Source organism: Cheilinus undulatus, linkage group 10 (assembly GCF_018320785.1).
Source record: "Cheilinus undulatus linkage group 10, ASM1832078v1, whole genome shotgun sequence".
Taxonomy (NCBI): domain Eukaryota; kingdom Metazoa; phylum Chordata; class Actinopteri; order Labriformes; family Labridae; genus Cheilinus; species Cheilinus undulatus.
The window spans coordinates 35,034,592-35,050,142 of record NC_054874.1 but is presented as its reverse complement, the minus strand read 5'-3'; the positions used below and the strand labels follow the sequence as shown (position 1 = coordinate 35,050,142).

The window sequence follows — 15,551 nt, the reverse complement described above, 5'->3', positions numbered from 1 at the left end:
CGCAGCCTACCTGGCGACCACAGCTAGCTTTTCAACAGCAGCTAGCTCTGCAATCACAGCTCAGCCATCGCAGCTCAACTGCTCACTACAGCTAGCACTCCAACTTCAGCTGCAGCAGCTAGCACTTCAACAGCAGCAGCTAGTTTCACTGTCGCGGATCACCTGGTCACCACAGTTAGCATTTCCCTGGCAATGCAAGGCTAGGCAGGGGGACCTCCACCTCGGGCCACTGCCCTTCTCCCCTGGACCTCTACCTGAGCATGCTTATTCTGGTGCAATAATATATGCATAAGCACATATCTTAATGCCAACTATGTGCAATAGGGCTATGTGCAATACTATCAGCACTTTAAATAACCAGGCCAAGGGTGATGTGCAATTTCTTCTTTAAGCACACTCATGATCATGTGCAATATATCAGCACATTTGCACTTTAGCTCTGCAGCACTTTATCGTCTGCCTTATGCACTTAAACTGCAATGGTCACTTTATTCCTGGTCTGTGTTAAGCTAAGGTCATGCAGCAACCTACTGTATCGTTATATTTGGGTCTTTGTATTTTATTGCACTATGTTGTCTGATTTTGGTGTTGTCTGATTTTTATGTAGATTTTTAATGTATTCCTTGTCGTTTATACCATCAACCTGCTGGGGACTACAGATGGAAATTAGCCTATGGCTACAATCTGGCACATTTACATGTCCATATTCATTAATGTGCATTGTCCCATGTAACAAATAAATAAATAAATAAATAAATAAATAAATGTTGTGTCAGGAAATCCCTGGGGATTCTAGCATGCAGGTTTGGGCAATTTATGGCTCCAGCCGACAGTATGTCAGACACTGCCATGTAAACATTACCCACACTGAGAGCTAGCCCTGCTAGTGCTAACAGTGCAGCTAATGAGCCACACATCTCCTCCTGCAACTGTGTATCAGGGACTTGGGGACTGTGTGGGACTAAAATACCAGCGGTAGATTAAACTGTCTGCAGTCAGAAATGCACTTAGGATGAAAAGATGTATGTAAAAAAAATATTTTGGACATCATGAACATTCTGGGGAACATGGATAATCCACTTCATATCTCCCTAAATGACCAAAGAAGCAACGGTGGTGGACGGCTCCTCTCTCTTCATTGCAGGACAGAAAGATATAGAAGATCTTTCATACCATCAGCAATAAAACTATATAATTATACCATAAACAGATGAGACTCCAGACAAACGAATTTCCCTTTGGGGATAAATAAAGTAATTGTATTGTATTGTATTGTGATGTATTTTGAATTGATTCAGACATGTAAATTAATGTTGGCAATTTTGATGTGTGTTGATTTCATCAACTATGCAACAAAAATCTTGCATACATATGCTGATGTCACCAATGTCTCCACTACGATGTACAAGTTCACAGGTCATCAGGCAGATGGGTCAGAGATGATCATAGATAAAACAGAAGCGCTCCATGTGATGCTAGCAGTCAGAAAAGAAGAAAATAACAAACAAGAAACAATGAATGGAATTTTAAATTATGGATAACAATTATGGACTTGTCCGGATGTATCAAGAGGAGGGCAATATGGACTGGATATTCTCAGATAGAACTTGAGGTATGAATGTGATAACGGAAAGAAAATAAGCCCAGTTAGCCTAGCTAAGGCATAGGGTGTTGCTGTGTGTACACATAAGATCCCTGAGATAAGATTAGAGTGAGAAAGAGTAGGTACTCACTTATAAATGATGATGCAAAGATAAGGAGCTAATGCTATCGTAATGGTAGGTGTCAGGATACACGTTGATAACTTAAGGTCAGCGTGTCAAAAAATGTCAGAAAGGACATTAAAATGCTGACTTGCCAGTCTTGTTGAGTCAGGATTGTGGTCTGGGACATGTTGCAAATTATTATTTGGCCAAAATCTGGCTGAATTTGTGTAGTCTGAGCCAGCCTTTTGTTTTTTCCCCCTAGAGCTTACTGTGCTTTACCCTTAACATTTCTTTTAAGAAACTATCAGAATGACTCGAAATCCAACATCCTTCCAATATCTGCATCTACAGTAAATACCATTGTAATCACATCAGTTCTGCCTCACTGTTTCTGTTCGTCATCCTACATGATTCTCATTCACTTCGACAGCTCATTCAACATGGGTGTTTCTTCTTCTTCCTGGCAATTTATCTTGTCACTGATCTAAAGTTACATCTGTGCAGCTTCTCTGGAATCACTTAAAAAATTACCAATCATCTGTGAAATGGAAAACACAAAGTGAACTAGAGGTTTACCAGCAACATTTGTGCAAGTTTTTCTTTGGCAAAGGCTTTATTTTCAGTTACAGAAACAAGATGCGGTTGTTTGGTTCAATCCAGGCTGATGTTTGTCTGGAAGTCACACGGCTGTCCATCACATTCTTGGCTCGTGTTCAACTCCTGTTACATATTTGTACATAAAACAAAGGTTCATTGTGCTGGTTTTTAAGCATCCTGACTGTAACACCGGAGCTATACCCTGTGACATAAATCATTAATCTCTATTCTGTACATATGGTCCTGATTAATTTGTGTATTCAGATGGAAAGCCCTGTCAGTCAAAACTGTACTTCAGGGATCGATGTGGAAAAGGCCACCCAGGTTGTTTGACATAAAGTGATGAATGAGATATGGATCAAAACTGTGGGGAAAAAAATCATCTCAGCTGCATTCTGTGATGGATTTTATTTTTACTGTAAAAATAAAGGAACTAGCTTCCTGTTCAGCTGCTTTGATGTGTTTCACTAAACTTTCACAGCGAAAGAAATCCTGGCATGAACAACTGGGATCTGGTTTAAATACTTCTCTGTGTAGAAGAGTTATATCCAAATTCAGATGAATGACTGACAAAGTTTTTTGAATTAATTCTTCTTGTCGGATTACAAAAAAAGCATTTAAGAAGAAAAATCAAATCGAGTTAACTTACTTTGATGATACTTAATTCAAGCCTCTGACCTGTGTTAGCATGTCAGATAAATTTCTTCTTTCAAGACATGAACAGTGTTCTAAACAAAGACATGTATGAGCATCTTGTAGATTGAGTTCACTAAAAAGTGCCTTTTCTGTTTGCATAATGCTGATAAACTTCTGCTTCTTCTGAGTGAAAAGAATGTTAAGCAATTAACAGCAAAAGAAGAGCAGATTTCACCATGACTACTGAACTTTAGGCTGAGATACCAATACAATTACACATTTTGAGTCAACAATTCCATGTTCTTTAGGGGTAATGCATAACAAAGCAATGCACCAAACTCCAATTACTTGTTTGTTGCCTTTGTCATCCGCAGAGATTTAGAAGTGGGCATACTCCACAATAACAGACACATAAGTGGTTATATTCTGTATACCAGTGCATACCCAGCACTGCACCACTGGTGGTGACCCAGTGGACCAAATTATTGCAGTCTGCCTTGTTTTGACATGGAGTTACAGTCTTCAGGTGCAGGTCTGCCACATCTGTAGGCATCTGCATATAAGGGTCAGGGCTACGCAGACCTATGGTGTATGCTATGGTGTAGATTTGATGCAGAAGTATATATCAGGCTACAATCGCTGTCAGACTCTACCAAGCAGTCACTTATGCTGGAATTAAGAGTACCCTGGGAAGAAAGCATGTACAAGGTAAATGGAAGAAAGTGTGCAAGATATCAGGAGCTAGTGAAGGAATGGTGTTAAAAGACTGGTCAGTTCAGTGTGAACATGTGGAAGTGGGATGCAGAGGATATTTAGGATGCTCACTCTGTAAAGTGTTTACATTGAGGGACATCATTGGACAGGAAAAATGAAAGGCCATCAAAGCCACTACTGAAGCTGCAAAAAAGCCCCTCAGTGTGTTTCGATCAAGAGTGAGGATTGTTGGACTAATGCTGCCGAGATGCAAGCTGGGCACTGATCAATCTCGACAGGGCTGCCTGGGATGTCTGGGAGTGAGAGACCTGAAACAGCCAACGACCCCAGGTCACATCACTGATGATGTGTCCTAGCTCCTCTGCAAGATGTATCTTTCATTACAAGAAGGACCCTGAAGTATTTTTATGAAAATGTCCAGCAATACAGGAAAATTGAAAATAATAGGTAGCTACTGAATATTTTGGATGAAGCAAGATGCATAGATAGATAGATAGATAGATAGATAGATAGATAGATAGATAGACAGACAGACAGACAGACAGACAGATAGATAGACAGACAGACAGGCAGACAGACAGACAGACAGATAGATAATTTATTCATCCAGAGGGAAATTCAAGCTTATTTCATGATACTCAACAAATATTTTGTTTACTCTTTTTAAAATACTTTTTATTGTGTCCATTTTTATGACTTTTGACATGACATGACATTTTTTTATGACTACAAAGATGTAACACAAATTAACTTTAGCAGTGATGAAAACACCAACCAGTGGGGCTTGCATGAGTTGAAATAATAATAATAATCTTGCAGTGATGAACAAGTCCATCGAATTCCACAGTGACACGAAGACAGCGTTCTCATCCTCTGCAGCAAAGTGGATCCATCTGGACCACTTTTTAGCACTTTTTAGCTGCTCCTTTTAGTCTTAGTGAAAAAGTTATCTTTTCCCTTTTATATATATTTTAGGTATAATTCCTATCCATTCCTTAAAGTTTGGGTTCTCAGGTTTATACAATCTTCTTGTAACTGATTTTTTTAAAGCCACAGGCAGTATCTTACACAAATACCAGTCATTTGTGATGACATTTTCTATAATCAAACAAAAATACAGTAGTTTCACATCATTTGGTTTTCCATGAATATGTGATGCTATGAAAAAAACAAATCCTTCCATACAAAAGCTCTAAATTTCTTATAGCCTTTGGATGATTGCTGTGTGCTCCACACTAAACTTTTTTCCCATTTTGATTTGATATATACAGTCTTATTTCCTTTCTGCATCTGGCAATCCCTGGTAGAATTTGAAATAAGCTTCATGTTGATGTGTTTGTGTGCTTTAATAAAAGTATCTATCATTGTATTGTTCTTTCAGTTACTGCTGGTTTAAACTTTTTTAAATAAAAAATCTTTTAGTTGGAGATATGTGAAAAAAATAACTGTTCTGTAGGTTGTCCCCAAATGATGACTGAAGCTCAAGTTAGTTTTTGTCTTTTCATCTCACTTGGTAGTAAGGGCATCTACAAACAAGAAATCTCACCTGAGCTGTATTAAAATGTGCTTCAAGTTAGGTAAGGCTATCCCACCTTCTTCCTTATCCAATAAAAGTGTTTAATACCTAACTCTAAGTCCTTTTACCATTTCAAACAAACCTGGATATTAATTTGTCCCAAAATCTTTCCTGCCAATTAGATTTCCCCTGGTACCAAAACTAATGATTCTTTCTAATAATCCCCATCATAAAACTAGTGATATTAAACCTTATCTTTATGTATCTTCCTCAAACAAAACAATAAATGAATTACTAAATGTTTAGTTATTGATTACCATCTGTCTTATGAAATGGATGTATTTTTTCAAGTTCCTGTATCTTTTGATACTATAAATCCTTGAATTAATGGAGACTGTATTGTTTTAAACACATTAAAAAGAATTGAAGACTGGAAAAGACAACCTTACTCTTCATCAGGTATTTTTAACCTATATTCTGTATAAATACGGTAGTATGCTGTTGGACATAGAAATGTCTTTTGCAGTGGTTTAACAGAATGCAGTTATATGGCACTTATAAATTGGCTTTTACATTTCACACAGGAGCAGCTACTTTCTACACAGTCTGTACTCACCTCCAGCAGAAAGCAGAGCTCCACACAGACTGCTTTATATTTAAGGGGAACATCAATAATGTGTTGCATAAAAGTCAAACACCTGCAGCATAAAAATTCCTTTAACTCACTGCCTAAATATAAAATCAATGTGTGGCCGTATAAAGTGATAACATTTGATGAGGCTGTAATTCTCTGGTTCTCTGCCAAACATTTCCAGTTATCTGTTTTTCAATTCACTCAGCTGGTCACAAGCAGAAGGTAGATGTAAACAAAGAGTTCTCACAGCACCTGGAAAATGACAAATGCAATACAACCTGATATCACTCCCACTGGGACTTTTGTACACTAACAGCTAAATTTAGAGATTGCTTAAAAACAGCAGTTAGAAACAGACTCAGCAACACAGGAGCCATTAAGCTACTCTGTAGCTTTCAATCACAGGACATTGTCTCACTCATGCAGCGCTCCATGGGCTTTCTGCCTTTTTCTCTTTCTGAGCACTTAGACCCTTAATCTTCTTATGCTGAAACAGATTAGGTGATATGAATGACATGGATCTTTGGGAAGATTATATTTTTTTAGTATTTTAATACTCTTAGGGATTTTTGGATCAGAATCCCCAAACTTTTTCACATTTGAGACCTCTTATCAGAAACGTACTAGTCCATTGACTCCTGCTTGAGATAATCTTGTTTTAGAGTCATTTTAATCCAAAATTGCAAAATAGCATAAAGATGGTTACAATTATTACTGAGAATCAATCAGCCCACCACAGTGCTGTGTGATGCAATGGCTGAGCTGAAGAGATGGAGGGAATAGTGACTGATGAAGCTAAGAAGACAAAAAGAGAGACTGACTGAAGAGGAATCCAGACAAAAGCAACAATTTGACAGCAGAGTGTAACTCTCTGAATATATAAACAGACTGTGATGTAACATTAGACTGTATAAGTCAATGTCTCATGTTTAGTAGCTTTACCAGGTGCAGATAGTCATCTAGCCTAGGTTAAATCTCAGGTTTGCACACAAATAGATGAAAAAATTCATCTTACACCAAAAAGTTGTCTTTTCCTTGTCTTGTTAGCTTTATAAGCTTGGATCCAAACAAACCTATCTCAGCTAGCATTCAATAAACGACACCAGCTAGCCCACATTGCAAATCTGTAATTTAACAATTTAAGAGGAACCCTGCATGATCAGACAAGTTCCTCTTGTTGGATAGATACTACCGGCGTGGACCAAAACATGGCAGTCTCCTGGTGAGTTTATAAGCTCAAATTTACTCAAAATGCAGATATGTAGTGAGTTTTTAGTTCAATATACATACAAGAGATACAAAAACCTATCCAACAAGATGAACTTGTCTGATCATGCAGGGTTCCTTTTAAAAGATGATTAAAGTAAGAACTAAGTTAAAAAAATAGGACTTTATGGGACACTGTAGCCAAGTGGTTAGATCACACCATCATGTTACGTTATTATTGCTCATGAACAAGTTTTCATCAGTAGCAAGCGACCATAAGAAGCATCTCGCTAGTAATTTCACGAAAGTTTGTAATGAAAAAACAGACTTTTGAGCAACATCAGACCTTTTGCAAGATTTTAAAGCAGCAACAACGAGTGTAATTTTTTAAACTGGCCATTAGTAGATAAATTCAGCGTTGTAGACATCGTACTGCATGTAGGGGAGAGGGAGAGTGCTCATTGCTGTGTGTCTGTGTGCACGCTCAGGAGAGTCACACTAAAACAGACAGGGGAGGAGAGATGATGATGATGATGATGATAAAAGAGTCATATTAATGAATCTTGGATGGTGTATATCTTTTGGATATAAAAATGATAACATCAAAAGAACACGAAAAGCTAGGCTCTTCTTTCATCAAGTTTACAACGCTGCATTGGATGGTTGTTGAAAAAGTGATGTATGATATCTATAGGATTAATTTGTGTTAATTTTTGTGATTTATCTTTTTTTGTGTGATTAAGTCATCGTTATTGCATTATATTGACAGAAATATATATATTTATAAAATACTGACTACATATATTTATATGAAATGGGCCTCCTAGAACCAGAAAGCTTTTCTTCTTCCCCCCTTAATGGGTGGCCCTGCCCTGATCATATGGTTGAAAAATATACGAATTATTTTTATATTTCCATTTTATTAATAGTTTTTGACATAAAAAGCCAATCAGATTTCATAGTCTATTTCTGAATCGCACAATAATAAATGCCAATGGAGGCAATCAGGCTGAACCGTATTGCATCCATGGCTCTGTGCTTTATGGTCTATGGAGCCTTAACTGAACGTCCATCTGCCGCTAAATACCTCATAGACATCGCCATAAATAGTGATACGTGAATGAGAGCATTTCCTCCTCTCTGCCGTCACGTCATGTTTCAGCGTTCAGCAGCGGCTCTCCTTCTCTGAGGCTGTAGCTGTGTCTGAGCCTGTGGAGGCGGGGAACGAGTGGCTGTCCGCGGTGCTGATGGGAGGACTGATGATGCTCTTCGGCTCCGTGCAGCCGCTACTGCGCATGTTGCATGACAGGTACACGCAAGCCTCCATCTTGGGCTTCCCGAGCTGAGGCGAAAGGGCAGCAGCCATATACACACTAATCCTAAAATAACAACAAACGGTGCGCGGCAATAAAAAAAAGAAAATTGGCAAATTGCCGAGATGTAACTTTTCTCTTCATTCAACACATTGCTTCAACGGCGACACGAGCGCGAGAGCAGCATGGAAAAGAAAGACAGCGACTGGTCTATGAGGCTCTGATAACGATACTTGCACGGTCAGCTTTATTGGGTCTACCTTTCTGAGGAATTGACAGGTGACAAAGCCGTAAGGTAAGTGGGACTTGGAGGAATATTTTTGATGGATGACTTTCATGGTTTTTTGGTTACGTGGGCTCGTTAGTCGCTAAATCGCATGCTCGCGCTCATATGTTCTGGCATCTTCTTCCTGCATCCCCCTCCCCGTCATGGTGGTCGTTGCTTGCTGTGTTGTTTCCACTCAAGACCCACTGCTGCTGCTCTCCTAGGGCTCAGGCTGAAGCTGTGGGCGAGTGTCAGGCTCTGTTACTTACTTTTCTCTTGTTACGAGCAGACCCAAGGCAGCCACAGGTTGTGAGAGCCCCGGTGGATTGCTGTTTGGCACTGTTTCCTTATGAATATGTTGATAGGAAAAGCACATCGCAGGCCTTTCCTTGTGGGTTAAAGCATTTCTTAGCGTTAGACAAGGACAAAAGACAGTCCTCTTCAAGTGTATCAGGTTATTAAAGCAAAAACAGTGGACATTATGTACATTGGAACATGTTACAGTTGTCATTTAACCTGCCTTTTAAATTTGAGTATGTTACTAGCTAAATTAAACGATAACGATACCAAAACAACAACAAAAAAAAGCAGTCACTAACACCGAACACTGTGTAATTTCCAGTTCTCAATTATCCAAAATTGCAAGAAAACTCCTGTACATTGTCTTAAATGCAGAAGTTCATAGGCAGTGTTTTGGTACTCAAACATTGCAAACATAATTGTGCATTGAAGACAGGAGTTTGCCTGGATCTGAAATACACCCTTCCATGAAATAAAGTAGATGTAGTTTTCTTTAACGCTTCAATAACTTTTTGTTTCATAAATAACCAATGACGTGTAAAACCACCAACTCAATGCCATATATGATGACGTTAGTAGAGATAGTATAATTTTCAAACACATAGTATCATAAAGCATTAATACGTATGGACATTTTGACAACCTATTGCTTGTTTTCACTTTCAATACCGTACAAATGAAAAGAAATTTTACCTAACATTTCTTCCCTTTATACAGCATTTTTAGTCAGCATGCTCATGGTGCACAATCTATAAATGTACAGCCAGAGAAAAGCATGTGTGCACAGCAGAATTGCTTATTGACCTTGCACCCATGGGGCACAACATGTAAGGCTGCTTTAGTCACTGTCCACCATGGCACGATAAAGCCTCTTCAGCTTTAAACATTCCCGGTAGTAAAAATGAGCAAGGGGCAAAGAGTGGAGTCAGGAAGTGTCAAGGTCAATTAAGATCCCTGTGCAGAGAAATATATATATCTGTGTGTATGTGTGTTGTGTGTCAGCTGAAGCCCTGCTTCTCTACACGCTGATCAGATTTAAAAGTGTGTGCATGATGTTTCTCTTAAAGCTTCAAGAGGGTGATGATGGTGTGAGATTTAATACAACACCAAAGAGATTAAACACATGAACACCTCCCTTATTCTTCACATATGCCTGTATTTGATGCTGCATAACCAGAAAAGGCCTATTGTAAGATGTTGATTTATAGAGCATGGAGGCAGGGACCTTGAGACATCTTGTATGATTATAAGAAGCATATCTGTTAAAAATGAATGGTCAAATACATTATATGATGCATTAGACTCATAATGAGCACTTTGGACTAAGGTTGCCAGAATTTTTTTTTTTTTTATGATTTTCAATACCATGCATTTTAAAATGATACAATCGCTGTCACATCAATGAGCCATTGTACCAAAAGTACCAAAGCTTTATTAAAAGCTACACTTATTTCACAAGCTATGTACAGGAGAGGAATAAATCTATTTGAAACTATAAGTGGAGCAAGCAGTCTAATATGTGCAATACCATATTTGCCAAATTAAGACAGTGTTAGTATAACAAGACATTACCCAATATTGGGTGCCTTGAACTTGTTATAATGTTGCTGTGGTTTGGAAACAGGTGTAGATCAGTATATACATCATTTGAGTATGGTTTAAAAATCTGGTGTTGTTACAACCCTAGGGGAGACTGGCTCAGTAGGTAGAGTTGGAAGGTTGTTGGTTCAATCCTCAGCTCCTTCACATGCTGATGTGTCGTTGTGTAAGACACCTAACCCTGCGTTGTTGGTAGTGCGGAAATGTGTGTGTATGCTAATACAGATGGTCATAGTAACCTCTGCTATCAGTGTATGTATGCTGAGTGAAAAGGTGCTTGTAAAAGTGCTTAGTCAGGTGACAAAAAAAGTGCTGTACAAGTTCAAGTTAAATTACCATTTACCTACTCTTAGGACTGAAAATGGCAGATGACAAATCCATGGGGTCCTAATACGATAGTGAGGGAGAAGAAATAACATTTTGAGGGGCATTTTTCAGTTCCTTACAAACAAAATAATCTTTCAGTTCTTCTTTTGTTAAAAAGGAGAAATATGATGAACTAATGACAGGGCTCATGAAAATGTATTGCAGGCCATTTGTGAAATGGTTAGCCATCAAGTTTTGAGATATAAGACAAAAGGAAAGAAGACAACAAAACATTCTGATTCTGATACTTTTTTTCTCCAATGAAATGCTCAAAGTTCATGTAAAGCAAAATACAATATTGGTTTCTAAACACACTGTAATGTTGGTAAAATTTACTGTAAACATGAAAACACTGAGAAGTACATTTGACTGAACCATAAATTTAGACTGTTCAGTAGTTTTTCATGACTTTTTGTTCACTTTGTTTGGGATAGGGCCAAATTAAGGACTCACAGTAATGCACTGGATAATCCTACCACCTCTAGTGCAACATCAATATGAGTGGCACTGGAGGTGGTAGGATTATCCAGTACTACCAGTACTGAGCACTTTAGTATCAGGAGTTGCTTCAAGTTGCAGTCTGCAGTTTTCTATGAAGGCTATACCTTCCTTCTGCAAATGTTTCTACCTTGGATGCTAAAATTTGAAGAATTTAAACTGCAGTTTCTATCCGTTGAGAGATGTGTTTTTAAGTGCAAGCAATGGGAATGCCCAAAGCATCCAAGAGGAGAGACAACAGCTTTATTTTATATAGTTTCATAATTTTCTTAACCGTATAACACAGTTCCTCTGTTGAATATAAAACAGGGAATACGTTTTTAATTGCTTTATGTGGACTTTGACAATATTTGCTGTTCACAATCATGAAAACTGTCAAAGCTTGAAAAATATGGCAAAGAAACAACATAAGGGAACATCTTTCTGTGGTGCAGAAGGCCTGTCAGCTAGGTCGCACCCCCATGCAGATGGCCTGGGTTCAAGTCTGTCCTACACTTTCATCCCTGTTTCTGTCTCTATCCACTGTCCTCCTCTACGAATGAAGGCATGAAAAGCCTAAAAATTAGAAATGTCAATAGATATTGGTACAGATAAATTATTAGCCAATATTACAAACATTTCATAGAATTTTATAATTTGGATGCTAAAATAGTAACTGACAAAATCCACTGATAACAAAGGCATTCATTTACTTTCACACAAGACAACACAGTCCAAAACAGGAGGGGATGTTTGGTGACCAACCCTTAAACATAGAGAAGAAGAAGCTACAACACAGCTGCAACTATGAAACATGACATCACTGATGTGGGTGTTTTCAGGTTTTTCAGAGGAGGATAACACAAATGTTTTTATAAAAAAAAATGCTCCGCAAAGATTCTGAAGGGAGACAACAAGTCCTTTAGTTATAACACAACAGATCTTAAAAAGTCACATAAGAGTTGTCAGCCTAACAACGGACTATTCAAGGAATATGAAACAGCAGTTACCGCTAGCATTAGCACTTAGCAAAGGCTTATAGCGACAGAGTGCTGATTTAGCAGGCATTTGAAAACTGCATATTTTTCCACAGACAGCCACAAGGCAATGCTATGACTGACAAAATCAGGCTCAAAGTCTCTTGATCTGCTTCTGCTTTATAGACATACCCCTGCCTGCTTTGTTCAATTTTTTTGACATTCACTGTCTCAAAAACATCAGGAAAAGAAGTTTAACCACAGACACCATCATTTTTGTATAGGGTGTATCTTATTTTTGCTGTAAGTCTCCTTAGCTTCATGCTTCTATCCTGTGTTTCTTCCTTCTCCTTGTCAGAGAGACCTGAGTACAATGTCAGAAAAGGAAGTCATCACGTAGAAAAATGCTAGAGGGAGGATGGGAATTACAGGTCACATAAGAAATGAGTTGATTAGCTGCCAAGTTAAACATCCCCCTTCACTCCAGCTGCTGCCACATGATATGTCTTGGTCAGTGCTGACGTTGCTTGTTGGCTGCTTTTGTCTTGCTCAGTGGAAACACTGACTGACCTCTCATTCTGCAGGGTTATTCAAAAATTGATTAAACGATGTTGACTTAGGTTTTTGCATGGAAACAAAAGGCGCTGAGCAGAGCGGTGGAAACAATTTCCAGTGGAGAAAATGATGATCAATGCGCAGGCGAGGAGCAGTCGGGGAGTTACTGGGCCAAGGCGAAGAGACAGAGAGAGGGAGAGTGTCTCGTCTAGACAATAAAATGCCTCAGTTAATAAACGGTCCTGCTGCTGGCAGGGCGAGAAGGATGAGACACTTTGCTTTGCTGTGGGTCTCCATGTCCCAGTGCAACGAAAGGGCAACACTTTCCCAGGTGTGGGATGAATCACAAAGGTACTATGGCTGCTAGCTGATTAATGACGCCTATCAAGTTATGCAAAAATGCTCCGCCTGTGCATAGAGGTGTTCATTTTGTAAGTATTGTGCTACTGTTGGACTTTAGATGTTCTATCAAGAGATTTATGTGAAACACAAAAAATGCATTATCTCCTTTACTGTTTGTGGTTTGAGAAAGTATTAACCTACATCACAGAAGCTATCCTGGCATAGATCAGACTACATCATGCATTTAGATCACTGTAAACAACTTTGCCACACAAAGCTGCATATATGTAACAATATTTATTTTTTCTCTGACTGTTGTAGATGATATCAGAGGCAATATTTATTTCAGCCATTGCTTGGAGGCCACATGCACCTGATAAATCCGGGATGACCATCATTATCCAGCTACTGATTGGTTTATCCTTGGACTTACAGTACTTTATAATAACTTGTCAGTTTGATTTACTAACATTTTATAAATTTCCTCTAGGTATCCAGATAATTAGGAAAAAAGATTATGTCTGGTACCTTAGGGGAAGGCCACAGTGTTCAGGAAATGCATAAAAGGTTTTTTTTACGCCCACTGAGGGCAAAGTTTTAGTAGCCACTTTCTCCTCTCTTCATATGCAAATGTGAGCTTAGATTTGTTTTATATGTGACTAGAGTTTAGTTTCGTTTATTAAATTGTGCACCATAAAGAATTGGTCATTTAAATGCTACAGCCCATTCTTTTTTATCAAAACTGTTTATTTTTTTTTCTCTGCAGGCTCGACTCACACCAGAATGGGTATTAAGACGCTCACCATCTTTCTCCTCGTCCTCTCCCTCTGTCTAGAGGGAGCATCAGCCAAAGAAAAAGGAACCAAGAAGGGGAAGAAAAAGGGGAAGCAGGTTTACTGTCCATCGTAAGTATGATTAAAATAAACACCTTGAGCTGTAGTATGAAGCAAAAGAGAGCATAATGTTTGTACTTAAGTTTAATTTCTTCACATAACTATGATAATGACAAAATTATATTGCAAGATATACAGTTTCAAGGTGAGTGCTTGCTTGGAGGAAATTTCAACCATCTGAAATACGTGAATAGCTTCATAAAGTTATATTTACTGCGAGACTTGACTTATTTCAAAGTGTTCCCCCTCACTGGTGTAGTGTGGCACTATAAAGCTGAAGGACTCACAGGAGCTAGAGTTTAAAATCAATGCGGCAGAGGATGTGATATGCTGAACCTAAGACCCTGTTGTCAGCCTTAAAAAATGTTAACTCCTTACAATCCATGCATTGGTATTTTTTCAACAGAATCTACTTACCTGAGATGAATTACTTTGAAAATAAGACTCCAAGACCAAGTCGACATTGACGGCGTTCCTATGCTTGTTTGAAAATGTTTCTCTTAAACAAATAAGATGACATTTAGGAAATGTGCTGTATTACTAACAATTGATAAGTACATTACTAAAAGGGCCAGACCTTGATTTAGTGGTGCTGAAAAATCACTGTAGACTTGTGTTTACAAGCCAAAATTCTTTTTGGTGGCTCTTCACCAGGATGAAGTAGAGACAGAATAATACAAGTTTGGAGGACAAGTTGGTGATAGTGAAACATTGGAATATTGAAGATGATTTCTGACATTGCAGTGGCTTAATAAGGTTAAATTAACTGATGCATAAAACATTTTAATTTGTATAAAATGTAACAGCATGCCTTTACTGCACGTGATGTGAGTGAGCATCAGCAACAAAATCAGCTTAACTACTGATTCCTAGTATCCTGACAGCCTGCGAGCAGTGCAGCAAGACACAGCACAATGTGGTGGGCTATATTTACCCAGTCCCCTTGTTCCCATTTCCCTCTTTCACTTGAATGGAATTGGGCAAGGAAAAAGGGAGATGACAGATGACAGTACCAGGAGTATTGAAACAGGAAAATTTTCTTGATTTTTTTTGTCACCTTCCTCAGCATTTTAGCTTGCTTTATAAAGTTGAGTTGTTCATTTATAATATTCATATCCATGTTTAAAATGTAAGACTCTTGTGTCAACACAAAAGCAAAACTATCAGGTTCACAGCTGTTCAAAGCCTTGCCAATACAAAGCAATAAAGGTGCTGAAAGAAATCAATTCATGTTGAAATCACAATTCTTAATTTCTACAATTCAGAATTGATTCAAAATGTTCAAAAATCAATATTTTAAAACATACTTTATGCATCCTCAGTGCATTTTCAAAAGCAGACATTTAGGCAGCAGCAAACCTGGTGTTTACCCCCGTGCACCGTCTCTAGAAGGTCTGCGGCTCTTAAGCTGCACTGTTAGCATTAGCAGCGCTAGCTCTTAGTGTCAACAATGTT

At 38.4% G+C, this 15,551-nt stretch overlaps 1 protein-coding gene across 1 annotated transcript in view; it reads left to right on the top strand.

The window, feature by feature from the left end:
• The first annotated feature begins 8,371 nt into the window (after window positions 1-8,371).
• The window catches only part of glrbb (glycine receptor, beta b), a 76,879-nt gene continuing 69,699 nt past the window's right edge, over window positions 8,372-15,551 (top strand). Inside the window, exons 1-2 of the mRNA XM_041797736.1 lie at window positions 8,372-8,617; window positions 13,970-14,108. Coding sequence (XP_041653670.1) covers window positions 13,987-14,108 — 122 coding nt within the window. The 5' untranslated portion in view covers window positions 8,372-8,617; window positions 13,970-13,986. The remainder of the gene's footprint in view (window positions 8,618-13,969; window positions 14,109-15,551) is intronic.